General features: G+C 45.1%; 4 protein-coding genes across 11 annotated transcripts; 2 read left to right on the top strand and 2 right to left on the bottom strand.

Moving 5' to 3' along the window:
* Nucleotides 1-55: 55 nt before the first annotated feature.
* Nucleotides 56-7,452, bottom strand: LOC114877605 (uncharacterized ENTR1 family protein). Of its 6 annotated transcripts, none has more exons than XM_029190391.2 (12): nucleotides 5,247-6,680; nucleotides 3,456-3,749; nucleotides 3,152-3,395; nucleotides 2,870-3,068; nucleotides 2,550-2,689; nucleotides 2,412-2,481; nucleotides 2,009-2,169; nucleotides 1,558-1,801; nucleotides 1,041-1,477; nucleotides 801-976; nucleotides 517-707; nucleotides 56-432 (listed from the first exon to the last, which is right to left on the bottom strand). In XM_029190391.2, exons 2-12 carry the CDS (start codon nucleotides 3,723-3,725, stop codon nucleotides 174-176), a joined length of 2,391 nt encoding a protein of 796 aa, XP_029046224.2. In that variant the 5' UTR covers nucleotides 3,726-3,749; nucleotides 5,247-6,680; the 3' UTR covers nucleotides 56-173. The 6 variants fall into 6 exon arrangements, with proteins under 6 accessions (XP_029046224.2, XP_029046223.2, XP_029046225.2 ...); XM_029190390.2 differs by lacking the exon at nucleotides 5,247-6,680 and adding an exon at nucleotides 4,730-5,226; XM_029190392.2 differs by lacking the exon at nucleotides 5,247-6,680 and adding an exon at nucleotides 4,730-5,224 and having other exon boundaries at nucleotides 3,639-3,749.
* LOC114877609 (homogentisate 1,2-dioxygenase) lies at nucleotides 6,833-9,352 on the top strand. Its single transcript, XM_029190401.2, has 8 exons — nucleotides 6,833-6,954; nucleotides 7,035-7,170; nucleotides 7,241-7,374; nucleotides 7,484-7,670; nucleotides 7,753-7,932; nucleotides 7,991-8,214; nucleotides 8,309-8,435; nucleotides 8,915-9,352. Exons 1-8 carry the CDS (start codon nucleotides 6,937-6,939, stop codon nucleotides 9,232-9,234), a joined length of 1,326 nt encoding a protein of 441 aa, XP_029046234.1. The 5' UTR covers nucleotides 6,833-6,936; the 3' UTR covers nucleotides 9,235-9,352.
* Nucleotides 9,353-9,450: 98 nt separating this feature from the next.
* Nucleotides 9,451-12,360, top strand: LOC114877607. Of its 3 annotated transcripts, none has more exons than XM_029190396.2 (9): nucleotides 9,451-9,983; nucleotides 10,094-10,154; nucleotides 10,240-10,386; nucleotides 10,452-10,682; nucleotides 10,757-11,062; nucleotides 11,153-11,254; nucleotides 11,346-11,503; nucleotides 11,593-11,995; nucleotides 12,086-12,360. In XM_029190396.2, exons 1-9 carry the CDS (start codon nucleotides 9,888-9,890, stop codon nucleotides 12,247-12,249), a joined length of 1,668 nt encoding a protein of 555 aa, XP_029046229.2. In that variant the 5' UTR covers nucleotides 9,451-9,887; the 3' UTR covers nucleotides 12,250-12,360. The 3 variants fall into 3 exon arrangements, with proteins under 3 accessions (XP_029046229.2, XP_046144269.1, XP_029046232.2); XM_046288313.1 differs by having other exon boundaries at nucleotides 11,349-11,503; XM_029190399.2 differs by lacking the exon at nucleotides 10,452-10,682.
* Nucleotides 12,361-12,447: 87 nt separating this feature from the next.
* On the bottom strand, nucleotides 12,448-26,232 carry LOC114877604 (proto-oncogene tyrosine-protein kinase receptor Ret). Its single transcript, XM_029190389.2, has 19 exons — nucleotides 25,756-26,232; nucleotides 19,532-19,762; nucleotides 19,336-19,463; nucleotides 19,119-19,254; nucleotides 18,578-18,831; nucleotides 18,141-18,312; nucleotides 17,972-18,069; nucleotides 17,303-17,580; nucleotides 17,042-17,224; nucleotides 16,715-16,893; nucleotides 16,411-16,611; nucleotides 16,190-16,292; nucleotides 15,361-15,532; nucleotides 14,658-14,962; nucleotides 14,293-14,467; nucleotides 14,090-14,219; nucleotides 13,819-14,020; nucleotides 13,560-13,738; nucleotides 12,448-13,502 (listed from the first exon to the last, which is right to left on the bottom strand). Exons 1-19 carry the CDS (start codon nucleotides 25,802-25,804, stop codon nucleotides 13,105-13,107), a joined length of 3,573 nt encoding a protein of 1,190 aa, XP_029046222.2. The 5' UTR covers nucleotides 25,805-26,232; the 3' UTR covers nucleotides 12,448-13,104.
* Between the last annotated feature and the right edge of the window lie 288 nt (nucleotides 26,233-26,520).

The raw sequence follows: 26,520 nt of genomic DNA on the forward strand, positions 1-26,520 counted from the left end.
ACTAGGCAAATTATTGTTCGATAAGTAGAGCTTTATGTAAAAAGATAGTTGAGGGGACTGATTGGTAGAAATTTTACTGGATTCTATGTACATTCTGTGTTTCATTCGCGTTGGTCACGACGACGACGACGACGACGACGACGACGACGACGACGACGTTCGCTTCGGAAATATTAATCCAAAATGCTGAGCTTGCTGTTGGTTTTCCGAAGTTGTGCTCGCCAGGGTATGATCGGACCGTCATCGTCCGCGTCGTTGGCGTTATTCTCTTCGCTTTCTGTCTTGTCCTCTGCTTTCTCTTGTCGTTGCGCATCTACTTTCGGTGATAAGGTGGCATCAAGTTTGACCGTTGGTGCCGCTGATGTCGCTGATGCCGCTGATGCCGCTGGCACCGGTTGCACCGCTGCCACCACCACGTGTGCTTGATTCAGTCTGTAAGAAGATAGAAAACAATTATTCCGATTTTTCACCGGAAACAGATCATCGCCATCGTGGATTCCGAATATCGAGAGCAACCTTTTTTCCTCGTTATCCTTCTTCGCAAGGAGTTGTCTCTTCCAAGCAGGAATTGCCTTTTGTCGTCTCTCCTCGTTCTCTCTGGCAATCTGTTCCTCCAACTCTTTCTTTGCTCGCTCGGCAGCCTTTCGTGCCAACATTTGACGTTTCCATATCGGTATCAGGTTGCCGGAACTATCCTTCTCCGGAATCTGAAACGACAGAGACCGATAATAGTGTGGATTAGCTCGAAAGGAAGAGAAAGAAAAAGAAAAAGAAAAAGAAAAAGAAAAAGAAGAACTTACCTGATCGACAAAATTTGAAACGTTGAAAGCCTTGTTGATCTCCGATATGAGATTCTGCTCTTGCGTTTTCTCCACTTGAGCCATTTCCACTTTAAGCTTCTTGATTCCTGGAATGTCCTTGGTTCGCTTCAGCTCCGCGATCAAATCGGTCTTCTGGACGAAGAACGACTCTGAAACTGAAGAGAACGCGGAGGAGGAGGTGTGAATATACCGTTGGGTAGGAGGGTGCGAGATACGTACCGTTCGTCATAGACACGCTTCGCGGCGGTGGCGCGGAAAATGTTTTGGTCGCGTTCATTTTCGCGCTGGTTCTTCGCAGCTGGATACTGGTTAGGTCTTGAATGCTGATAGTGGCCAGAGGTTGGGGGTTTTTCGGGGATTCCGGTTCCGTGTTGGCGTTGTTGGCGTTGTTGTTGTTGACGGAAGCAGCAAAGTTCTCGCCGTTTCGTCGTAACTTTTGAAGCGGGGACAGCGGCGGTGGTGGAGGGCCCGATATAGATCTTCTTCCCTCCTCTCCCTCTTCTTCCGCTTGCTCCTCCTCTTCCTCTTCCTCTTCCCCCTCCTCCCCCACCTCCTCCTCTTCCTCCTCCTCCTCCTCGTCCTGTCGCCGTTCCGATCTCGAGCTAATTTCCCTTCGATCGTATCTTCTGCTCTGTATGTCCAAATTGTCCACCGACCTACGGTAGTCTACGGTTACCCCGAACCTCCAGGTTTTATAGTTACGCGAGAAAAAAATGACGAACATCGAGTGACCGACCTTGCTTTCGACAGGCTATTCTTCGAGGAAGCTTTGCAGATGCTTTTTAGGTACTCGGACGGTTTGAGCAAAGTGTTGGAGTCCGCGTTGGTGAACTTGGGAGGTATGAACGGCAGCACCATATGTTTGTTCACCAGATGCGACGTTTGACTCGCCTTAATTTCCTCGGTGTCTGCAGCTGGACTGGCAGGAGGCACTTCCGGCTGGCGATGCTCGCCGCAGGATACGTCGGACTTGTTGGTCGCTGTTCCGAAACAGAAGCGGTAGGGAGAAGGAATCGCAGTAGGTCGGGCAAGTGAAATCCAGGTAAGTGTATTATATGCCCGATGAGCGCTATGGTCTAGTAAGTGGTAGTCTACGCGATTCAGCGGCGGCTTAATTATTGTCGTTATTATTGCCACTGGTTAAGTCGAACAATCGACTGACTAATCGATTGTTCAAACTGGATTACCTGCGGATACGAAGAGGCCGGTCTCGTTTCTTGCATCTCGGTTGCTCGCCTCAGCACCGTTGTCCTTCTTCTCATCCCGGCCAACGTTCACCAACAGCACCACGACGTCTTCTTTGTCTGGCGGTGGAGGTGGTGGCGGTGGTGGCGGTGGCTTAGCGAAACTGAGAAACACGCAGGATGGAAGGGGATATCGCGAGATGATGAAATTTTCTTCGTACGAAACGATGGATACAGGTTCGTCGACGGTTCGCCGTTTCGGTTCTACTATTATCATCGCGAGAGCGCAACAGTCGCGAGCAGAGGAGAGGAGAATTTGTTCAATCGGGCAAGATCGAATCGGATTATAAGCGAACCGTCGCGGTGGTCGCGGTGGTCGCGCTCGCTTATCGCTCGACCTACTTACCTAGCTCCGTTGCTGACCGGTTTGATCTCCTTTTCGCTTTCTACTTGGGAACTCGTCGAGTCTTTTTTCTCTGAAAATCGAACCGCGACGTCTCGTTAGCTCGGCGACGATTCGATAACGCGTTTTTCGCGTTCTTACCGATTCGTTCGTTGCTGCTGTTTCGCGACAACGACGGAGTGGACGCGCTCGAGGAGAAGCAAGGAATCTCGCTGCTCGCGTTCGACGACTCGCTAGCGCTACTCGATCTGCTGTATCTTCGATCGGCTTTCCGGCAGCGGCTGAAATTCATTTTTATACTGATCGCGATTTGCCTCGAGCTTCTCTACTCTGTTCTTTTAATCGTAACACGTTCGAGAAATCGAGCTGGTCAAATCGAGCTGACTCTCGCGTCAGCGAAATCTGTCTTTTGCAGAGAGAGAGAGAAAGAGAGAGAGAGAACGATATCGTTTTATTCGTACCTGCCGTCGGATGCGTTGTCGGACAATTTCTTTTGGGCAAGCGCAGCTGGTACACCGGCAGCTTCTGATTCCTGGCGTAGGCAGATTTGTTCGTACGCGTGCTCGGATGACTCGCGAACCATATCCGACTTGACCGCGTAACCGTTTCCGCTGGATGGTCGATCGAGGAGTCCATTGTTGATGTGCACGTCCACTTTCACTGTAATCGACCGGTAGAAAAGATCAAGTGCCGCGATATTTAAAATCGCGATACTCGGCGAGGAGCCGAGTCTTGACTCTTACCAGTCAAAGGTTCGTCTTTCTTCTCAAAGTGGCGATGCTTGTCCGTGTCGGCGAACAACCGCGTGATCCTGGTGTAGACGAGATCGTGAGGACTGTGCAGGTAGAAGGACTCGGTGTCTTTTGGCTTAGCAGGCTCACCGATGTACGCGGACATGGGGTTTATGTAGATTCCATCGCGAGGCCTAGAGCCGGGCGGATGGAGGAAAAACGGTTCTTGAAACATGCCGCAGCCGCGTAACGAGCACTGAAACCAGTAGAGCACCAGCGACCATTATCGTATACCGCACCGCGCCGTCTCGCATACCTCTCGCACGCTCTTCCGGAAGAGTGACTCGCGCCCGCTCGGAGCTCGTGTACCGTTCGTCGCCTCGTCGTCGTTGCGAACTCGGTCGATCGGAAATTTTTCACTCCGCGAGCAACGAGTCTCTCCTCCGAAGAAAGCCGTAACCCGCGCCCCATTCGACCCTCTGCCTCTACTAGTACTAGCCTTGTCGACGGAACCCGTCGTGCAACTGCAGCTCGTCGCGTCGCTCATATTCTCCGAATATTCCGAATCAGAACGATCCCTGGCCATTTTCCGGTATTCTTCCTTCTTTTCCTACGGCACATCGCGTTTCTCTGTTAATCTGTGTTCGTTATCGAAACAATCATAATTCCAACACGATAAAACACGGTAACTTTCTACACGGAAGGAGGAATGAAAGCCGAGATAAACGCCGCGATGAAGCGACGAACGTAATCGCGATTGCAACAGGGTCACCGGTTATGCACGGTTGCGGATGTTCGCGCGCACAGGGATTTCGTAAGTGAGCCTCACGAAATTCGTGTCAACTCGTTTAAAAGCTTTGTTCGCCGTAAGTCTGGACCGTGAAACAGAAGGCGCTGTTTCCACGCGGCCTGACCGCACCGTTCTCCGTTCTCCGTTCTCCGTTCTCCGTTCTCCGTTCTCCGTTCTCTTTCGGTCGGTGCGGTGATCGCGCGCATACGGAGAAAACGGGTTGCGATTCTCGAACCGATACGGCCGAGTTACCCTTATCCAGAGAGAATCGAGCCTTTCCCAACCGCGCTAATACTTTCCAACAACTACTACTTTAGCTCACGTTTCAATGTCGATTCCGCGATTAAAATCGATTATCGACGCTTCCCAACGTTACTCCTTTTTATATCGCTCGACCGTTTATCCGGTAGCGTTAGATCGAACGCGTCGCAACGACATGCTGTGCGAATAACCGGGTGAAGGATAATCGTAACGCGTGATATATGTACCTACTCGTAAAAGATTCCGTTCAACGTAAAGAACAATCTCTAGAATCGATCTTCAAGGATCGACGCATATGGAAGGTGTATGCGCGCACCGTGATTCAGTAAATAGAACGGAAAGGTTCCGCTACGACTTTTGCTCCGATTTTTCTCGATTCGTACGATCCAACCTGTCGATCGGTCTGAACGTTAGGATAACATTCTGTAACAACGACCGTTCTAATATACCCTTTGCTCGCCTTTCACCGATCTCGTTTGCAAAAACACGTCGAATTGCTGGTTCATTCACGGATGGTCGTTTAATTTCGTTTCACTTACGTGTATGTACACCCATGCAAAAAATATTCGTCGAGCCGACGATCGTTGCTCCTATTACGGTGAGAAACGTCTTGTGAGCTTCCAAAGGATCAGTTTATCAGCTGGCAATGTTTGCCTACCATTTGTTTTTCCCGAAAAATTTGACGGATTTCAAGCCCGCACCATTCGTGATCGTTGGCGAGTCTGCGTGGACGCGCGGAGTCGAAGGAAACTGGTGTAAAACTGTTAGTCGGTCTAACGGTTCGATAACCGACTGCTTTATATATACATATTTCGGATAGTCGAGTGTAACTTTTCCTCGTGGCCGAAAGCAACAAGCGCCGAGAGAGACCGGACCGGACCGGACCGGTTGGACAACGAACTCGATCCGCGCGCGGTAAGCGGCAGACCGAGACTCGATTCGATTCGATTCGATTCGATTCGATTCGACTCGACTCGACTCGGCTCGGTTCGGTTCGGACCCACCTGTTTCGAGCGACAGCCAGCTAACTGGCTTCCTTTCTCCCCGTTTGCCTACCTTTCCTTCCTGATCCTCCTCGTATTTCGCTGAACGTGGTGGTCCGTCGAGGTTCGCTGAATCGCGATAGACTCGATTCCGCGAGCATTCGTGTCAAGCTTTAACCGGAAACTAGTAAACTGGACCGATAGTTGTGGAAGGAGCGCAAACGCATTGCAAGGATCGTTATCGTTATCGTTATCGTTATCGTTATCGTTTTCGTCCTTTAGGTAGAGCGAAACATGCTCTCGACAAGATATCGAAGAACTATATAGCTTCGAACACCGCGTCGACTCTGGCGCTCGCGCTCGTTTGCGATCCCCGTTAGTCGTTTCGTCAAGTAGGATGCAGAAGAAAGGTTGCTTCGTTGTTGAGAAAAGGATTCCTCCGTGTAAATCTCTCTTAACTGTAAAAGGCCCCTACTCTTTTCCTACGTTTTCCCTTCTTCTCGTCCGTTCCTGGTGTTGTTGCGTCGCACCGTGTCGCACCGCGACGCAATCCGGTCAATTACGCGTAATTAGCTCTGTTCCTTCTTCCAATTCTTTTTCCCCTATTCGATGATTCGTCACGACAGTCATTCGATCGACGTTGACATTTTCTTGAACGTTCATCGTGCTCGTGGTTACCGATCAAGGACCGGTTTTGCCAAGCGAAAGGCCAACTTTACCCTCTTTTATTACATATCACCGATAGTAAAACTATCACGTTATAGCTGTCACCTTTCTATCTCGATCACTGCTTTTCAATTTTCACTTTACGATTTACGATTTACGATTTTCGATTTTCGATTTTTTATCGTCGATCGGTGACTCGGGTCTCTGACCCGATGAACAAAAAAAGATCGTTGTTACGAAACGCGAAGGTTTTGCAACGTCGTTTGCATATCACCCGTTTGGTGTCCAAGAAAAACATGGATCGTGTTTACGTGGTGAGAAATGAATCGTGATTAGAACAGCTCTTTCCCCCACTATTCGTTCTGTTCCGTTCCGTTTCGTTACGATTAATATAACGATCCGTGAATCATTATTCGAGGGAGCGTGTTTTTATTCTTTAATATAACTTGTAAATTGCTCGATGATACTTGTTTTCGATGGAAATTTTCTCGACAAATCTTTGAGAAGGTGACCACGCGACGCGAGGATCGGTTGACGAACTTTGGGCGGAAGAACACCTCCACCTCCACCTTCACCTCCACTTCCAAATATTTCACTTTATTTCTCTGTTTACCTTTTTTTATAATATTATAATTGATTCGCGTGGAACGCGAAAAAAAGGAGAAGGAGAAGGAGAAGGAGAAGAGCGTCGAGTATCGAGCATTGCTGATTCGTCGAGCATCATCGGCCGAGCCCTCTAATAATAATTAATTCGGGTCGAAGAAAAAAAAGCAATGAAACGCAAAATGTCCTACGGGGGGAATATAGCTGAGAGGCTCGCCTTGAGAACGTGATACAGCGATAAATTTTCATAGCACGCGTGGAATTTCTGGCTTTGAAACGAACGTCGAATGGACGTTTTAATGAGTCGCGCCTTCGTATGCACGGCAAAGCGATTGGTCGATATCATAGTAAAACGGGTAAACACGTTCTTTGCATAATGACGATCTCTTTGCGATTACGTGTCTTCTAAGGACGGCCAGTGTCGTTGGGGTATATATAAAAGATTACAGCCACCCAGAAATCTCGTGTGTGTTCTGTGACACGTCGAAGGCGCGATGAAAACGGAATTCAAGGTACGTGACACGACCCCTTTCGAGACGTTTTATCCATGCTCTTATAATACTTAACAATTTACAACACCCTGTCGTTTCAGTATCTGACAGGCTTTGGCTGTGAGTTTTCTACCGAAGACGAACGTTGCCCAGCTGCTCTGCCCGACGGTCAAAACAATCCCCAAAAATGTCCTTACGGGCTGTACGCCGAACAGTTGTCCGGTACAGCGTTCACTGGTAAGCTTATATATGTACCTCTCTCGTGAATAGGAAATTTCAATTTACGATCATTACGATCTACTCGCAGCTCCACGGTCTCAAAACAAACGTTCTTGGCTCTATCGAATCAGACCGTCCGTCGTACACAAACCGTTCGCGCCCATCAACGCTAACACTCGTCTCGTCTACGATTGGGACGCGATTCCTCAGATGCCGAACCAGGTATCTACTTACCTACATATGTACATATGTAGTACGTTTGTCTCCTCCTCCTCCTCCTCCTCCTCTTGCTTCGTCTTTTTCTTTCGACGCTGTCGATTCTGTGTTTCAGCTAAGATGGAAACCGTTCGACGTGCCGAGCAGACAAGCTGCCGAGGTAGATTTCGTTGATGGTTTGCACACTCTATGCGGTGCCGGTGATTTTCGTACTCGACAGGGTGTCGCGATTCACGTCTACCTCTGCAACGCCTCCATGAGAGATAAGGCTTTATACAACGCGGACGGAGATTTCCTTATCGGTTCGTTTACCAACGACTCGTGAGTGAAAAACTTTGTGTAGAATCGAATGGAATGGAATCGAAAGAATTATGGTTGTTGCAGTGCCTCAATTAGGCGCATTGGTGATAACCACGGAATTTGGGAAAATTCGTTGTGAACCGAACGAGATATGCGTAATTCAACAAGGTATGCGATTCAACGTTACCGTTTTCGGACCGTCCCGTGGATACATCTTGGAGGTGTTTGACGATCACTTCCAGCTTCCAGAATTGGGTCCGATAGGTAATAATTTCTTTCTTTTTCCTCCTCTACGGAAACTGAATGAGATATTCTCCAACAGGAGCGAACGGTTTGGCGAACCCGCGAGATTTTCAAACGCCAGTCGCTGTTTACGAAGATCGAGAAGTCGATTACGAGATTGTGTGTAAGTATCACGGCAAGCTGTACGTCGCGAAACAAGACCACAGTCCGTTCGACGTGGTAGCCTGGCACGGAAATTACGTCCCCTACAAATACGACCTCGACAAATTCATGGTCATCAATACGGTTTCCTTCGATCATTGTGTAAGTACCTGCACATAAATGACTTGCATGACTTTCGAAACTGACAATGAGAACAAAAGAAACAGAAGATCGTTTCCGTTCTCATTCTGCATAGGATCCTTCGATCTTCACCGTTTTGACGTGTCCATCGGGAAAAGCTGGCACCGCGGCGGCCGATTTTGTGATATTCCCTCCTCGATGGTCCGTGCAGGAGCACACTTTTCGTCCCCCGTATTATCACCGTAAGTAGCAAATATTTTTTGACAAACGGAGATAAAATTAAAACGATTCAACTTTCCAGAGAAATTTCCAGAGTGTTCTCGTGCAAATATTTCCCTTTCCTTTTCTTTTCGTTTCTCGATTCTCGCTTTCCTCGTTGAAAAACGAAATAACACCACGTAATTACATCCGTCATTCCCATCCATTTGCTTTTCCAATCTGATCCGTTGCTCGATACCTATTTCGTCATGCTAGACCGCTTCTAAAAATCGCTTAACCGAGATACCGGTGAAAACTCGGAATTTTCTCCGACGATATCGATCAACTTTTCCTTTTTCTATCAGTTTTCTATTGCCTTTCCTTTCGTGCGACACCTACCACTTTTATTCTGACCTATCACGTGCACCTGCAATAGATGACGATTTAAAATTTCTACGATTATCTTAAGACGGAACCCTATAGGTACATACGAGTCAATGAATCGATGCGTTTCGATCTTCAGGAAATTGTATGAGCGAGTTTATGGGCCTGATTAAGGGACGATACGAAGCTAAAGAGGATAGCTTTCATCCAGGCGGTGCATCGTTGCACTCTATTATGACGCCTCATGGACCGGATACGCGTTGTTTCGAAACCGCCTCGAATTCTGAGCTTAAACCCGAACGCATCGCAGATGGAACTCAAGCTTTTATGTTTGAGACGTCGTACAGTTTGGCGATAACCGAATGGGCAGCGAAAGTTTCCAACAAATTGGACGATGATTATTACAGGTGTTGGGAAGGTCTGAAAAAACACTTCACTCCGTACGGAGAAAATGTCTAGAGACCACCGATGATTTTTATCGTTTATCATATTGTATGTACGTATATTCAACGTTATTCCTTATCTCCTTTCAATTTCTCTTCTTATTTTTATTGTCTAATAAAGACGACAAAGTTTATTTATACTCGTTATTCACTCATCTTTGCCCTTTCTGACAAAATTATTACGATAAGGACCAAGAATATAATTATACATCGTATAATTTCAAAATCAAATTACCCGCAAAAAGTAATTAAAAAATTGGACCATTGCGCGATCTATACAAAGACGGCTGAAACTGCAAAAACGACTAACCGACCGATTTATCGAAACTAGGTTAGGCGTCATCTATTAAAAAACAGCGGAAACTAGTTGCCGGCTTATCGATTGATCTACTTACCTCTCGTGCTTTCCCTCCGCAATACTTACTACTTTTTACGTGATATAAGGCGTCGTGTTGGTGTGGCCATTTTCGCCCTACATACGCATTTATTATATCTCTGACAACGGTGCTTTACAATAAGAAAAAAAGTTTCGATTAAATGTGGTGTTGCATCGTGAAAGAGTCGAAGCATTTGTCGTCAGTTGTTAATATTCTGTGCACGATAAATATGGTGACTGTGATACGATTTACATTCGATTGTTGTGGTTGATTCATAACTATATATAACCTTATGATGAAAAGACTCGTAAGTCTTGTGATACTTTTTTGTTTTTACGATGGAAACGTCACCGGTTTCCGTTGTTTTTCAGATCACTGTAAACACCTGGTAAGTATTAATCTTGTTCATGTAACAGTTGTATGTATGTATGTATATATAATATAAATACATACGTGATCTTATTTGCTAAACGATCATCCATTTATATACTTTTACAGACCAATATTACTACGACGGTTGGAGCACAATGCTTATTGACGGTAGTTGAAAAGGGTGAAGGTATGGTTTTCATTTTTTCATATACGATATGTATACAATTTTTACTTCTTATTGATCATGTTTAAATCTATCTTTGGTTTTGTAGATTGTACCAAAATCAGGATCGCCGACGTGAATCGCAAACCTCCGGAAAATGCAACGGCAAAATTTACTTTACGCGCGTACGTGTACAAGGAAGACGACAAGAAAGTAACAGCATTTAATTTAAGCATTACCGACATAGATTTCAATGGTAAGAATCGATGGGTAGCATAGTTTATTACGTAGAACTAAACGCGCATACATACTATGAAACAGGTTTGTTTACGCGTTATCAAAATTTAATGGATGAAAATCAGTCAGCCTGTAGACACGTACAGCTTTACAAGAATAAATCTGACCCTGCTCCGAGGGAATTATACGTGTCTTGTCCGTTTGCTGATATAGTATACGAAACTCTTCCTTATCAGTTAGAATATGTTGTTAATAGAAATGGGTACAAATATAGCAAACAATACATTTTCACAGTACCTAGGCATAAATATATTGGTGAGCATAAAAGATAGGTGTTAAGGATGAAACGTGTTGCAGATTTAATGTCGTTCGAATTTGTTTCGTTTTAGAAGAAAACGTAAGCATAAAGGAATACGTGCCGTTTGTCTATATCGATAAGACCCATGAACCGTATTTTTTGTTGCACGTTCAGCCTTTACCGGAAACGTATAATGTAAGCCAATACAGAATTTGGTGGATAAACAATGACACCAATTCCGTGTTGTACGCGGGTCTGTTATCCGCGTCGGACAACGAGGATATTACGTATAATTTTACCGGTCTTGCTGGTGCATTTTATTTCAAAGTTTCTCCCGTACATTCGGACTGTGGGGAATATGGATGCGCAAACAATACTACACCCTGCATCGTTAAACGTGAGATATAACAATGATAGATCTATATGTATATGTATAAGTAAGTCATTTATACTCACGGTGGGTGCATCGAGTTTTATACTTTTACAGGAAAAACATCTCATCGTCTTATAATTATGATTATCAGTACGGTGTGGATACCACCGGTGATACTGTACGTGCTGTATCATCTTTACAAATTGTATCAAAAGGGTAAAGACGTAATACCGTATATCACCAAGCGAATGTTTTAATTTTTCTTTGAAATTAAATGAAACTATTCTTGTCTCGTGTATCTTTGCAGTAGCATTGAAAAGAAGAGAGAAACCAAAGTGTTTATTGGTATATTTACCGAGCCGTCAATCGCATAATAACGTGATGATCGAATTGGCTAAATATTTGAGATATTGCCATATTAACGCTATGATAGATGAACCAGATTTTACGGATACTTCAGGAAAAGTTAGTATATCAAAAGCGAGATCGAGTAACTGGTATTGTCGTGGCAGTAATAAAAATTACAATTTTACGATTTCCCATATCGAACGTAGGATTCAAAAGAATGGTGTAACGCTGCTTTCCAAAGTGCAAACGTCGTTCTTATCGTAACGTCTCCGCCAATTAAGAAACCTGCAGTGTCGACCATTTGTCAGAACACCGACAGTTATCTCCTGAGATTGATCAAAGAAAATATTGGTGAAAAAGGCAAGAGGTATTATGTCGTAGACTTACCGTATTGCAAATTCGACGATGTACCCGAGGAAACGAGGCACCTGAAGAGATTCCGTTTACCGAAGGAGTTACCGAGACTTGTCAAACTTATTCACGGAATGGAACGTGTTTTTGGATGCTTTCCTTCCGTCTGCGACAAAGACTTTTTAGACAGCGTAAAATTAGCGAAACTAGAAATACTGAACGAAGATGAGAGTATGTCGAAAGAAAAGCCAGAAATTGGTCAGTTTTCGCTAGATTGAAAAAAGCGAACGGTTTTACCGAAAATCATGAATTTACTTTTCTGATCGATCTTACGATGCGATGTTTCAGAGAATCATCCGGTTGATACACCACTGCTGCCAGATACTCAGTGGGTGACGAATATCGGAGAATTGAATTTACTCGGAGAGAGTGGAGAGGATGAACGCGTGTTCCTTTATAGATCCTCGACGAATCATGACAACGCATTTCATATAAATCAATTGGATTTGTAACTGCTTCAAGTACCTTGCTTTAGTAACGTGTTCGTGAGTAAATTTTTTAAGACCTTAAAATATTTATAGCTATACTGATTTACTTTAATAAATACCGATGTTTTTTTATTATTATTATTATCATTATTATCATACAATTTGTTGTATCCGTTTTATGCGGTATAAGATTTATAACTGTCGATTTGTCGCCTTACGGACCTAAAACGAAACATTTTAGCGTGTGCGTGTGCGTGTGCACACGCCCTCTATATATGTATAAACACGATGACAATAGTTACATTTACAGTATGTGTTTGTGCCAAAGATTGTATGGAAAAAGAAAAACAAAAAAAAAAAAAAAACAAATTTTACTTGAACGCTCGCGTAATTTATGGTAATCAACTAACTCAGTGGAATGCTGTGCTTTTTTTTACATAAATACAAAGAGGACGAATTTATTCGTTGAGGTACGAAACGCAGTCTTTTCTGGATGTGAGTTACATCGACCGGAAGTCGAATATTTGAATTCTCGCTTGCCTGGTGGTGCATTCGATTGTCAAATCTTTATTTCGTGCACGCGTACAAGCCGGAAGCCTATTCAAGGAAAAAGTTTAATCGGAAGCTTAAATGTTTAACAATGCAAGTTGAATTATGTTTTTCTTCTAAAGAGATGTTTGCAAGCTTATTGCGCAAGACATAATCAAATAAAAGTAGAATCTAGTCAACGGTCAAAATGTAAACGAGCTTATTGATTAAGATTTGTCAATGGGAAGCCATTCTCTCGTCATGCTCCTACCAGCTGAAACGAGTCCTCGTGTATTCGTGTAAATGACGAAACGTAGGAACTATCTATCCCTTCGAGTGAGAAATTGCTTCTCATTTGGTATCAGTTTCGTGATCGTTGTCGTTTGTACCGGAAAACACGAGAAGATCTTCAGCTTCCGCGGATCTCTTTCCTTTCATGTCGATATAGGATTGTCGTTGTTCGTTTATCGGCGTGACCAAGTCATTTTCGCTATTGCTGGTAACGCTAGTGTTTCTTATTTTGATCGGACTCTCGTAATGATTACTGGCTTGTTGATCATTCGCGTACAAGAGTTTGACGGGTTCCTCGGGAAAGGACGCTATAGGCTCGTGCCAGAGGGTACGAAGTTTGTCTATCTTGTCGCATTTGGTCACGGTATCGCAGGATGGTTTCTCCAAATAGTTGATGTCAGTTCTCAAGGCGTTTTTATCGATGCCATCGATTCCATCTATGGCATCGTTGCCAGAGCCTGTTTCATAAAAATCGTGAAAATGGAAAGCGATTAGAAATAAAATAAAATACGTACTGCTCGGACTGTCCAAGGCGTGAAGAGAAACAAAGTATGCCTGATTGTGAACGGTCCTGGGATTCAAGTCCAAATATTCGACGCTATCCTCCAGCATTTTCTCCCACTGACTTGTAAGCTCTTTGAAGGATGGCCTCATACCAGGTTCTTGGTGCCAGCACGATACCATCAATTTGTACCTACCCACATATACATGTATAATAACGAGTTCGTACAACGATCGCGTCGCATTTAAGAGCGAGTAAATCAATTTACTCACAATTGTTGCGAACAATTCGCTGGCCTCTCCATACGATATCCTGCTTTCAGCAGGTTGTACAGATTGTGCACGTCCACGCCAGGATAAGGAGACGCGCCCAACGTGACTAATTCCCAAAGAAGAACCCCGAAACTCCATACGTCCGACTTGCTGGTGTAGACGTGGTCGGCCAGCGATTCAGGTGCCATCCATTTAACGGGTACTACGCGAAAGAAACATCGACTCTTTGTTTGTAACGAGCGAAAGAAAGAGATACGAAACAGAAGAGTACCTCGGCCTTTGCTGCGCTTTAGGTACGCGTCATCCTCGTACACGTCTCGAGTTAGACCAAAATCGGAAATTTTGCAAACCTTCTCCGCCGCTAGCAGCACGTTTCTGGCAGCTAGATCTCTGTGAACCAACTTTACGAGAGGGCACAATTCTCTCTCTTAGTCTCGATTTCGATCGATCGAGCGAGCTAGCTGTTATTATTACCTTAATATCGGCGAGATAGGTCATGCCTTTGCTGATCTGCCAAGCGAACGAAAGAATATCGCGAGGAGTGACCGTGTAGGTCGCCGTCGACTCGGTGTCGAGTATCGACAAGGAGGGACAACCGGCGGCGATCCTCCCTTCGGATTCCAAGTGTCGGCTACGTCTCAAGTAATTCCTGCAACATTTCCATATCTCCGGTGTACGTGAAAATGCGACTCGGAAGAAGAATTTAATTAATCCACTTCACCGCCGTTATTGTCCCGACGCGACGTCGACGAAATGGAATTCCATATTATTATAGTCGGTACACGCGTCGCGATCTCACCAAACTAGAAGAGGAATCCTCGCGGCGAAGTCGCACTCACCTCAACGAGCCGAATTCCGCGAATTCGATGATGAGATAGACCGGAGCCCCGGGAGTAGTGCAAGCTCCCAACAGTCTGATCACGTTCGGATGCTGAGCTTCTTTCAGTAATTGATATTCGGAGAGTAAATCCGCCAATTCGGAAGCGCAAGCGTTCTCCTTGAGCGTTTTTACCGCAACAGTGGTAGGGCCGGCTATTCCTGCGATGTCGATGGCTTTCGCCCGCAACACGCGGCCGAATTCTCCTTCGCCCAACACTTGTTCGATGCTTAATCGCGATCGTGGGAATTCCCATTTCGGGTCCGGCTAATTGTTCAACAAACGTTCAACAATCTTTATTCGTGTAATTTACAGCAGAAAAAAGAAGTTGAAAAGTAGCTTTCTTCTTTTCGTTGAATTTAATTTACGATATCAATCTCGTTATTCACAAGGTGGACGATGTTTCTCGGAAACCATTTTAACGTCAGAAGATTAATAGCTTTAACGCTAGATGGTTTGTTCGAAATTCAAAAGTACTTTTTCATATTTCCCTGGTAGCGCAATGATTTTTTTTTTTTTTTTTTCTTTTTTCTTTCTTTCGTTTATGTTGGCGTTTGTCACGCGCCTCGTTTGCTTCGTTTAATGTTGCAAGAAGCAACATGGAGCCGTTAAATCGATAAAGCAATCGACGACAAGAATGAACGACTCCATTGGGAACAACTTACCGGACTCGTCTTGGGAAGAAGATGACGATTGGCCGCGGTGAAAGTGTCCAAACCTACGAGCAAGCCATCTCCTCGGTCGATGTAGTCGGAAGAGGGTAATATTATACCAACTCCGTTCGAATCGCGTTCAACCCTCCGTTTACCTTCTCTTCGCGCTTCTTTTGCGGCCATTCTGGAAACGGGAACGGAAACGGATACGTTTTTTCGGCTTACAATAAAAAGCGAATAAACTGGTCGGTTAGTGAAATATAAAAAAGTTGGGAGATTCTGTTCGAAGAACGAGCAAACAAGAAGAAAAGTTTATCAATTTCGCGTCGTTTACATTGGCGAATAATAGGTTGCGCGATCTGAAAATGAAAAAATTGATCGAAAAGAGAAGAAGGATAGGCGTTGAATGAAAAGAGAGGATCGATAAAACGAAGATAAACGAGTTGGATAATGCACGTTGATAAACGTATCTCTGTTCGTTGTGTGTCGACGACGAGTAAAGTATCGGAGAATCGGCTCGTTCTATTCCTCTATCGAACAGAGTTTGTTCGCGCGAGGATAGTTGACCAAGCTTAGCGATCAACGTGACGCGCACAAAGGATTCGTTTCGAAGTTATCTGGATTTCGGCCAGCCATCATTCTCCAGCTGTCGCACGCACCCGCGTGTATTTTCTTCCCTCCAACGCAAATAACAAGTTTTCACTCTGGTCACGTTTCGCGTTACGATCACAATTCAAACGTACAGGAAGAAGAATACACATAATAATATATTCGACCGATTGGTTTGCGTTGCTAATTTAACTAACTAGAATTTAATAGATTTAGCTATCTACTGGCTTACCTGTATCTCGAGCTGACGAAAGAACCGACAATCGCTAGCAACAAAAAGAAACTGCCTGCGATTACGCCTAGCATACAAATGGGTCCGCATGGTCCGCTGGATGCTGTGACAACATAGAAACTTTGTACTTAATTCGTCTTCGAAGCTTGTTCCATTATTATTGGAATCGTTTTAATTATGAATCAGGGAACTTTTGTAGTATGTTAAACGATGTCGCAAACCTTTTCTCGCACCAAGTACGTTATCTTGATAGCGCGGTTTAGCGTCCTTATCATCCTTGTTATTAGTCCCTTTACCAGGGTTATCGTTCGGCATGCGATCTACGTTGCAGGTACACTGCAGCTCGTCGTTACACGAGCACGTTCCCAAACCGCTCTTTATTCCACGGCCACCTTTGTTCATGTCGGCAAAGTGTACGTCCGCTGAAACGTTAGTTGGTTGGAAATTTTCCTGTTAGGAAAAACAGGTGGAAACGGATGAAAAGAAAGAAAGAAAGAAGGAAAGAAAAGAAAAGAGAATGTTTACATTCGACGGTACAATCTTGCGGGCAAATGCGAGGATCCAATCGTTCGAGCTCGTCGCATTGGTTGTCGGGACAGTAAGTCAAATCGGGAGAGCAGGTGGGATAGTGATCCGACATCATCGAGACTTGGTTCGATCTCTTGTTCCATCTCCACACGCATTGCCCGGAATAACTGCCTTTACTGAAAATTCAAAGCGTTCCCGTTTCGATAGGGAAGAAGCATTCCGATGATCGGAAGGAAGAGAAAGGATGATATAAAAAAGTTTTGATTGAAAGGCGCGAAGACGTAAACGGATGGGAAACGGTGAGAAGCGAGGCAGAGCCGTAACCTGTATAATCCGGTGGCGACACCGCAACTGGATTCGCAGTCCTGCGGCTTTTCCGCGTTCGCACATGAATGCAAACGAGTCTGATTGCATACGCTCGTTTCCGTAACTGGCACTGTTATTAGACTGATTTTAATCGACTTGGAACCGACGAACCTATCCTTCTCGGTCCATTTGATCTTCAGCCTATAAAGTTGTTAAGATCATTTCCAGGAGAATTTCAGTAGAAGTCATTTACAATTCTGACCACCACTGACAACTTACACGAAATTCGATGGATCCGTTTTAAGTAGATTCTCGTTAGCCACGTAGACGATGCCTCCTTTCGGAGTGACAGCGAACGCATTCGATCCCTCAGCGGTGAAATTGGTGAAGGGATGCGGTTCGCTGGTCGGTTTCGCTATTCGTGAATATTTCGAGGCGAATCGAGCAACTTTGGCGCTCGAAGGATACGAGAATTGCTGTCTGTTGAAAGGTACGGATGACACCGTGGTAGTGGTTGTTCGGTGTTCCGGTCCGTAGAACGTCAACGAGATGTTCAACTAACAAGACAAGACAAGACAAGACAAGACATAAAAAAACATGCATGGAAAATGCATGAAACAAAGTCGACGAACAGAGACAAATAGAGAAGAATAAAGCCATTCGATTCGTTTTTTTCGACAGTGGGCGTGAACTGAAAGGTACGATTAATGCGTCGAAATCGGAAGTTTGGCGTACAGATAATAAGGATCTTCCGCCTACGCGAGTGCCGACGAACAATTTCCATTAATTCTCGCTTGGCCGGATCCGCGGAATCAGCCTCGAAACCGCGCCCATCGAACAATCTAATTGTTTAATGAGTCGCGATTAAATGAGACGAAGCAAAGTGGAAATGGAACCGGTTAAATCGCGTTCCACTAAAAAATATCGTTGAAAGCAGAAGAGACTTACCGTATTCTCTCCGTATCCTGGAATCAGGGATTCGTCCTTCACTTGAAGCGTCACCCTGTAAGGAGACTTTGGTAGGAGCGTGGTTTTCGCGGAAATTCCTGCAACAAACCAGAGAGAGAGAGAGAGAGAGAAATTTCCAATGACGGATCAGCGAGAAAGAAGTTCTCACTTGTTAATATGGCAGTGTAAGGAACACCGTTGGAAGGCTCGATCGGCAGAGTGTTGTACGTGACGTTTAGAGCATCGTGTGCATCGCCTAGTATGCGAACGGTGTAACTATTACTGCTTTTCTCGTCCGCGTCTTTCAGTATCAAGTTGTTGTCGTCCACCAGCTTGTCACCCTGTTGGAACGAAGAAAAATGGTGGACGCTGTTTAATGGGAAAGAAACGCGACTCGCAAAATGTTTGGAATGTTTCGCCCCGCGAATATCAGGGAGATTCTTCTCCGAGCATCATCCGAGCTTAATCAAGATCAGTTCCTGAGGGCTTTTTCCCTCGTCGCGCCCTTTTCGGAAACAATGCGACGCGATCGTGGGAACAATGCGTCGCTGATTAAGTACGATTCTTTAGACTTTCGACTTTCGACTTTCGACTCTCGACTCTCACCGTGGTAAAATCTCGAAGCGTAATCGCGATGGAATCGTTTCCTTGCGCCATAGGAGGATTGTCGTCCTGATCCAAAATGTCTACGTGCAGGAGGCTGATAGGGGCGTACTGTATGCCTGTGGTTTCCTCCCAGACGATACACTGCACTTGAAGAGTGATCCGCGGGCCCGGACCTCCGGGTGGACCCACCACGTCCCTGTCGAGAAACGCGTTCGCCACTAACGTGTTGTTCGTCGCTTGAAAGTACTCTGTTCCTAAAATTGATCGTACGTTTCCAGGTTATAACCCCATCTTGTCGGTTCCCCGGAATTTCAAGGCGTGCTGCACGTTCTAACGCGAAAGATTTATTTGGTCCGCCCGCGCCCGACTCGACCCGGCCCGGCCCGACCCGGCCCGGCCCGACCCACTCGGATTATAGGGATACGAGTCTGTTCGCTTTAGCGACTCGAGCTCGTTAATCTCTCTCTAGAGAACGTGTGCGCGACCTCATGTTGAGCTGTTTCAGCATAAAATCGAATCGAGGATAGCGTTTAACACTTGCCGTTTAACAATTTGTAGCCGGTCACGTGAAAGCCAGGACAAACGTCGCTGTAAATATTCGGTCCGAACGTGCCGATCATCGTGATCGGTTGATTCTCGTAAATTCTGTACCTACATTCGTACCAGAAGCACATATCCTGAAATTAAACGAGATCGCGTAAGGAATGAATCCTTTAAATCCGCTGACTTTAGTTTATCCGGCTGGAAGGCGCGATTACCTGAACATAATCCGTGCAATTAATTTGCTTGCCCTCCAAACGAATCGGTTTCAGCTTTATCTCCAAAGCGGCCTCGCTGCTGGCATTTTCCTTCGCCAGCACTACGATCGTCTCGTTTTCGGATCCACCTTTGGACGCAACGAACCACCCCATAACTAATAGGTTCGATTCGAAAATTTTACGCAAACGAACCTACCTGTTTTTTTTGAAAAACCGTGCAGCAACAAGTTATTCGTCTCGGAATCTATCGAAACGGTTGGCTCCCGTGGCACGGTAATTCTATAGCTGGCTATGGAACCTTTCGGTTCCGTCGAGTCTTTTCGAAGCGTTCTCAATTCGAGCAGCTTCAAATTCCACGAAAATTTACCGTCGTCTCGCGGAAAATACGGCAGTCTCACGGCCAAATCCGACTGTGGAAAATAAACGTCTGAAACAAACAGAAGAATTGAAGGTAACAGGATATAAACTTTTAGCCACGACGACGAAACAATGTCGCGTCGCGTGTCCAGGCTGTTCGGTATGCAACGTAATGTCACGGGCAAAGTAAAGGGTATTGTTTCGATCGAACAGCAAAAATAAACGTTTCTGTAGTATAAAGCGCTGTTGTATAAAGTTCAACGGTGAGAGTTCGCGTATGGTCAATTTCGTGGAAACGCAACCTGTGTCAAGGTGAACGTTTAATCGATATACAGAGAGGAGGGTAGTTAAAGTCTCGTCCGTGCGCACAAGTTCTCGCCGAAAGAATCGCAAACACGATACGCTACCATCTCCATTCCTCGAATGATTTTCTACACGATACTCGTAAGAATAAGCAAAAGCTCGTATAACGTTGGAGCTTCGCTTAATAGGAAACGGTTAAAACTTTTTGGTTGAACCGCGTTTCTATACAATGTCGATGTCGCGACAACGCGCGCGAAACCTTTTAGAATCGAGGCGAAATTATATCGCTTTAACCAAGCCGTCGAGTTTATTGTAAAACTTCGCTATGCAAATAATAGATAACTGAACAATGTCCTGCGGGGCTGTTTGAAATAATGTATCGCAGACATGTATATGTATAGAGCATAGAGTATAGAGTATAGAGAAAGAGATGATGGGGTTTGGTGAAAATGGTAACGAAGGGAGATATTTTGGTGGTTTTTCAGTTGCGGCGGGGTGGCTGAGTACGAGGTAAACGACGTGCAACCACGATGCGTCGCGTCGCGTCGCGTCGCGTCGCGTCGTCGCGTTAAGTCACGCGAAAGTCGAGTTAAAGCTAGAGTATTTTCAACGCGTTTCGCACAAGCCTCTCCCATGATATACGTTGATACGTTTACGAGGCTAATCCTCGTATAGTATAGGGAATATCAACGAACCGAAATATTGCCATGATATTCCTAGTCGAACGCAAAATGGCCAACGAATTTCGATTAGACGAGAATCGGGTGGAAAAACGAGGCGGTCGCGGCGCGAGATCGTTGTAGCTGGAAACCCTATTCGCACATCGAGTTACAATTCCCGAAAACAGAGACCGTGAATACGATACGCGCAGCCATACGACCGACACAGCCCTATTCTGTCTCGTTCGCCGATCTCCAAGGACCTTCCGCGTTCGCCTTTGCGTTCGAGTTCCGGTTCCGAGCGAGGTTAGACACCCTCGCCACCGTGGATCCCGATACACGCGCCCTGTAAATTGATTCGCCGTCGCCATCGACTCAACTAGACGTATAATTTACTTCGCTCTTTAGAAAAGGTATAGACCTTTTCTACATTTTCCTCTCGACCCCTCGATCCCTCGATCCCTCGAAATCTTCTTTCATCTTGAACGTGTCAGGGAAAACTGGAATAGTATCGCACGTGTATAAACACGCGGTGGGTTGGAAAAAGGACGAGCTTCTTATTGTCACGCGACACTTGCGCGTCCCCGTCCGCGTCCGCGTCGTCGACTCGATCGGAAACGTTCGAACGCGGCAAAAACACCTGCGCGCATATGGTACATATCGATAAATTAATAGCTCTGCGTCATGCCAATTTCTCATCGTCCTTTAAAACTATTGTATCTTTCCTTTTTCACCACTGGTGGGGAGTTTTCCCTACCTTTCTTCCGATCACCAAAACGACGCGCATTTACGAGCTACTTACGTCCTACAGAATTCGGAAATAGCTTAACTATATTTAGGTCACTTCTCTCGACACCCCGAGGAAAAAGTTCGGCCAACTTTTAACCGTTGTAACAACGAGCTTACGACCTTCTTAAAATCTCCTCCTAAGATATTTATCGGTTTTCTTTCTTTTATCCCGGAAAAGAGAGAACGAATTTCGAAGGACGAGTTTGCTTAAAACCGGCCGTCAACGCTTACGCCCCCTCGCCAGCATCTTCCTCCTTAGCAGGAAGAAATTTATTATTTTCTTCCGAATCTTTCCAACCGTTTAAAGAATCGAAACTTTCCTTCTTTTTCGCGTTCTTACAAAGAACACCTTGATATCGATCGTTTCTGCAATTCAGTCTCTCCTACTTTGTTCTTGCTCCGCGAATGAGTTTACCTCGAAGCCGTAAAGTAAGCACATCGTGGTAGTTTCACTGGCAATAAGGTGGCTAGCGCTTAATCAAAGTTCCGGTAAACATGGCCCACTTTCTAAGCAGCGACTACTTTTTAGCGGCTTCTTCGACTTGTTCGAATGATCGCGTCGCGTCGAGAATGTTTAACGTGTAGATATCGCCGTTTTTAATCCAGGAGAGATGCATCGTCAGGGCAAGGTTTATCGAGAAAACAAGCTACGGTAGTCTAATCTAATAGAAAGAGTCGACGTAAAAACGTTCATTTTCGTTTTTAAAAGCAACCCAACTTTCCTGCGCTTGTAATCCCACTGGCCGAGATACCTATCTTCCTAATAAATCTCCCGTATTCTCTGCTTGAACAAAACTACGTTCCTTGTATCGGTTTTCCATGTGTTTTTTCCTGCGACTGTAAAAAACTACTTAAAAAAGAAATGTATCTTTAGGTGATGCGTAGTTTATTCTTCCATCGTCTACTACGTGGAAGAATCATTTGCGCAGTTATAGCGTTATTAACGAGGCTGATTCGTGTACGTGGAGGGTTCGATCGCGGTCTGTCAAACACAGGCTAGCTAAGCGATGTTGACAAGGGCTAACTGTGTGTCGTTTGACGCGAGGTCTACCTCGATTCTGTTTACTTGGTATACATCTCGCGTCATAATACCGCGGATGCAACGTGAAAACGATACAGCAAACGGACATACTATAATACGATGATTAATTTTCTCTTCTACCTCGTGTCGTTCACCGATCCCCGATCGGTCATCGACCGATAGAAATTCGTTCGTTTCTCCTCGTCGTCACGAGCCTTCTACGTATCGGTGAAATTAAACGAAAAGAGATTTTCAGCTAATCCTGTAACTTTGCTACATTAATCAAAGTAAATGGAATTTTTTATTAAATTCAGTACAAGTACAAGTACAAGTACAAGTACAAGAGTGTACGCGTTAATAAATATCAATGCGGTAGTTGAGCAGCGTTATATGTATACATAGAAATTGTAAGCGGAGCCGTATCGTTCATGCGAGTTCACAGTAGCGTTCCTCGACCATTTGTCCGACACGGAACGCGCTTTCGCTAAGTTTAATCAACGGCTGCTCAACCGTGTAATAACGAAAGAACATAGGTAACAGAAATTTTCGATACGTGCAACGGTACGTTTCTTCGAACGGATAGCGTCAGACGGTTAATCCGTTGGATCTGTGTTTAATTATCATCGACGTTAAGAAGTTTGACATTAGCATATGCCTGTGGCGTTGCTTCGTCCAAAAGAAACCTCCGCGGCGAACTTATATATTTTCCAACGGCCAACTGTCCGTTCCTTCTCCGTCCATATTCTCCGCGTTTAGACTTTTAAATTAGCTCTACCCATTCGTTGATTGCCCCATTGAAATTGTTGTTTCAACTATCAAGAATCAAAAGGAATGGAGTATCGTGGTAAAAGTTTGTCGATTCTCGTTCTATCGAGATCGCGACGCGATGCGACGCGACGCGACGCGACGGAGAAGTTGAAAAAACAAAGGACGTTTGTTTTAGTATTTGGGTTATGGGGTGTGGCAAAAATGAGAGCCCCGTGGGATCGTCGGTGTCGGTTCACCTAGATACACCTAAAGTTTTTCCTAGTAAACCTTACGATTAGATTAAATTACATCGTTAACGAATTACCGCGAGAAAGCGTAAGGGCGCGTAGCGTTGCGACGCGTTCGTCGATAAATTCGTCTCGATTCTACCCTATTGTCTGCTATGGCTTTCGTTAATTTCGCTAAACGAGAGAACCGCGGCACGTTAAGTACACTCGGTTGGAGCAGAAATTCCGTTACTGTAGGAAACGAAGAGTTAGAAACAGAAAATAGTATAGGATTACGTTGCGAATTGTTTGCTTCAGGATCGGTCTGGCAAGTTAAAAGGCGCGTGTATACGGCGAACGCGAATAACAATAGGAATGGCAAACGCATAGATAGGTACCTACGAGGACAGAGGTAAACGTTTGCAGGCTAGCCAAACATCGGTTTCGTGTCTTTGGCCGATCAAAGCTCAAGAGCGGCGGCAAACGTATCGAGGAATGGCATGCTTAAACCGTGAGTAGCGTTACATCGTTTCAATCAACGAATACGAAAATTCTTTCCTATTTCGAACGTTGATCGCCTTACATACGTCGAGTCGCTTGAACCGTGAGTCTGTGAACGAGTGTAATCGCTCTCTCTCTCTCTATTTCTCTTTTTCTCTCCACCTAGCGCCTGTCCGATCACGAATCGGCGTTGCAGTTAGGGCGAGGGTTGCTTTTAAGACCGGCGTTGATTAACGATTTTCCGGTTGCACGCGATCCTTGAGGTTCGTATTTCGTCGCTGGTTACCTTACCGTTGCCTTCTTCGATTTTACGCGTTCACTGCCATCATGAAAACAGTGCCACGTTGGAAGCAACCTTTTATTTAAGCATTCGCTCCTGCCTCCCTATATTTGCATACCGTTAATACCATTGCGATCAACTAGCTCTCTGGTCTTTATCGACCACGAATATTAATTATAGTCGTACATGGGTCGTAAAGTTTATCACAAAAGTGTAATTTTCAGTGTAAAAGGTGAGGCTTTTCGGTTTAAGTTCGTCGAATGAATTCGTTTAGGAACGATTCTCAAGGAGATAGATGGTGCGCGTTTGGGATGAAAGAAGGTAAACAGAGGTGTCTGTTAATTATTCGCAGCAATGTGTTGGGTTGTGTGTGCATGCGGGCGTGCAGGTTAATCGGCCGCGTGCCTGGCCTCGGGATTAACGCTCCTTTCTTTCTATCTGTCCTGCATTTTATCGAACAAGCGGATAACTCGCATTTCGATCGTGTCCTACGCTTTGCTATCCACGTCCGTGAACATTGTGTAACACGGCGTCGCATCGAGTCGCACGCGATTGGAAAGCCGATCTCACCGAATACCTAATGATCGACCGATAAACGTAATACGTTTTCGATTCAATTCTCCTGGCAAACTTGCGCTTTCTCACCTTTTCGAGACGGACGAACATCGATCGTTCGATCTTCGATCGCGTACATACACTCGCGTGTGTAGCTGCCATTAAATGACCGTTTCGCACGTTATGGAATCTTGTAATTAATCGAGTCGAGCGTGTGTACGAACTAGCGTAATAACGCGTTAATGAATTTACTCTAAACGATAGTCTGTAATTGCATTTGCGACGCTACGCGAACTGCGAACCCCCATGAAACTCCCGATTCGCGTTGCGTTACCATTATCGTTTCGAAATGGAAAATCAGCTGATTACGATTAGCACGAGAATCGTTTGAAAAAAAAAAAAGAAGAATCGCATAGGAAGAAAAAGGTACGCGTGGTCGTGCATCGTCGACCGAAGGGCAGTATCGATTTTTACCCTGCATTGGAATCACGTGAGTCCTAGGTTGCACGCGACATTACGATATCATCGCATTCTCTGATTACGGTCAAGTGCGAATGTCGTTCGACATTCAACTTTTGAATTACAAAATTTCTTCCACGAAAGACTTTCCCCATCAATTTGTGTAGCGTCTTCGTAGACTTGGAATAGTTTGACAAGAGTTTTAGCGGCGAGTCGCGGAAGAATTTTGCGATCGCTTCGATACTGGAGAAAGTTAAATCGGGTTAGAGCAGCCTTGGTTCGCAGGCAAATTTTAGCATACAATGCTAGGCCGCATTAATTTGTCGTGGATTTAGTAGCGTGACTTTGCGTAACCGAACGTGTCGCGACGTTAAGTTAACACGCGTGCTTCTCGCGTTTCGGCAGTTCGCCTGTTACTTTCATCTGTTCCACCTACATAATATAGTACATATACTGTGCGTACACGTAGAAAGTTCACACGCGATCGGATCAATTTGAGAGCGAAAAAAAGTCGAGACTTACCGGAGGCAGGTGTGCCTAATGGTAATAACAACAGCAAAAGAAACAACATCGTCGTGGTCGAGGTTGGTCGATCGATTCTAACGATTGTTCGCACGACGGAACCGCCAACCTAATCCTAGATGTCAACGTAATCTCATCCTCAATTTAATTTTCCGTACGTTCAGTGGCTCGTCGAGAATCGGTTCTCCTCTTCCCGTGGCTCCTCATTCGAGTTTTCCTTTCGCGTTGCGCTCTTTAACGAGTCGAAGAAAAACGCGCGAAACGCCGCTCTTTTCTTTCCATGGAAAATAAACGACGAATCCACATGTCGACAGAGCAATTTTCTTCTTAACGTGTTAAAAACGTCGGCGTATCGTTTCGATATGAAGGCAATCGTAATCGATTAGCGGAATAGCGGAAATGTCGTTGAAAGATAGAATTGGAGGCGTCGCGACGCTAAGACGCTCCAAGCGTAACTGACTACCTCGAGGCAATCGCGGCGTTATCAGACAATTTTCCAGGTGCGCGCATGCGTGCACGCGGGTCGGAAGCGTGTGCGCACCCCGAAGAGGAATCGGGGCAAACAGAGCGAGGGAGCCGCTTGGGGAATAGGTGCGATCCTTCCACGCTCCCCCTAAAAGTCCCAAGTCCTACGTTACGCGTCGTTCCAATGCCTTACCCCTTCTTTTCATTACTTTTCTCCTCGAATTCTTTTCCCTCGATAATATACACCTTTGATACGTTAAATTCATTAAATTGTTGAATAGCAATTCCCATATCGGAGGA

The sequence above is a fragment of the Osmia bicornis genome, chromosome 12, assembly GCF_907164935.1.
Source record: "Osmia bicornis bicornis chromosome 12, iOsmBic2.1, whole genome shotgun sequence".
Classification (NCBI taxonomy): domain Eukaryota; kingdom Metazoa; phylum Arthropoda; class Insecta; order Hymenoptera; family Megachilidae; genus Osmia; species Osmia bicornis.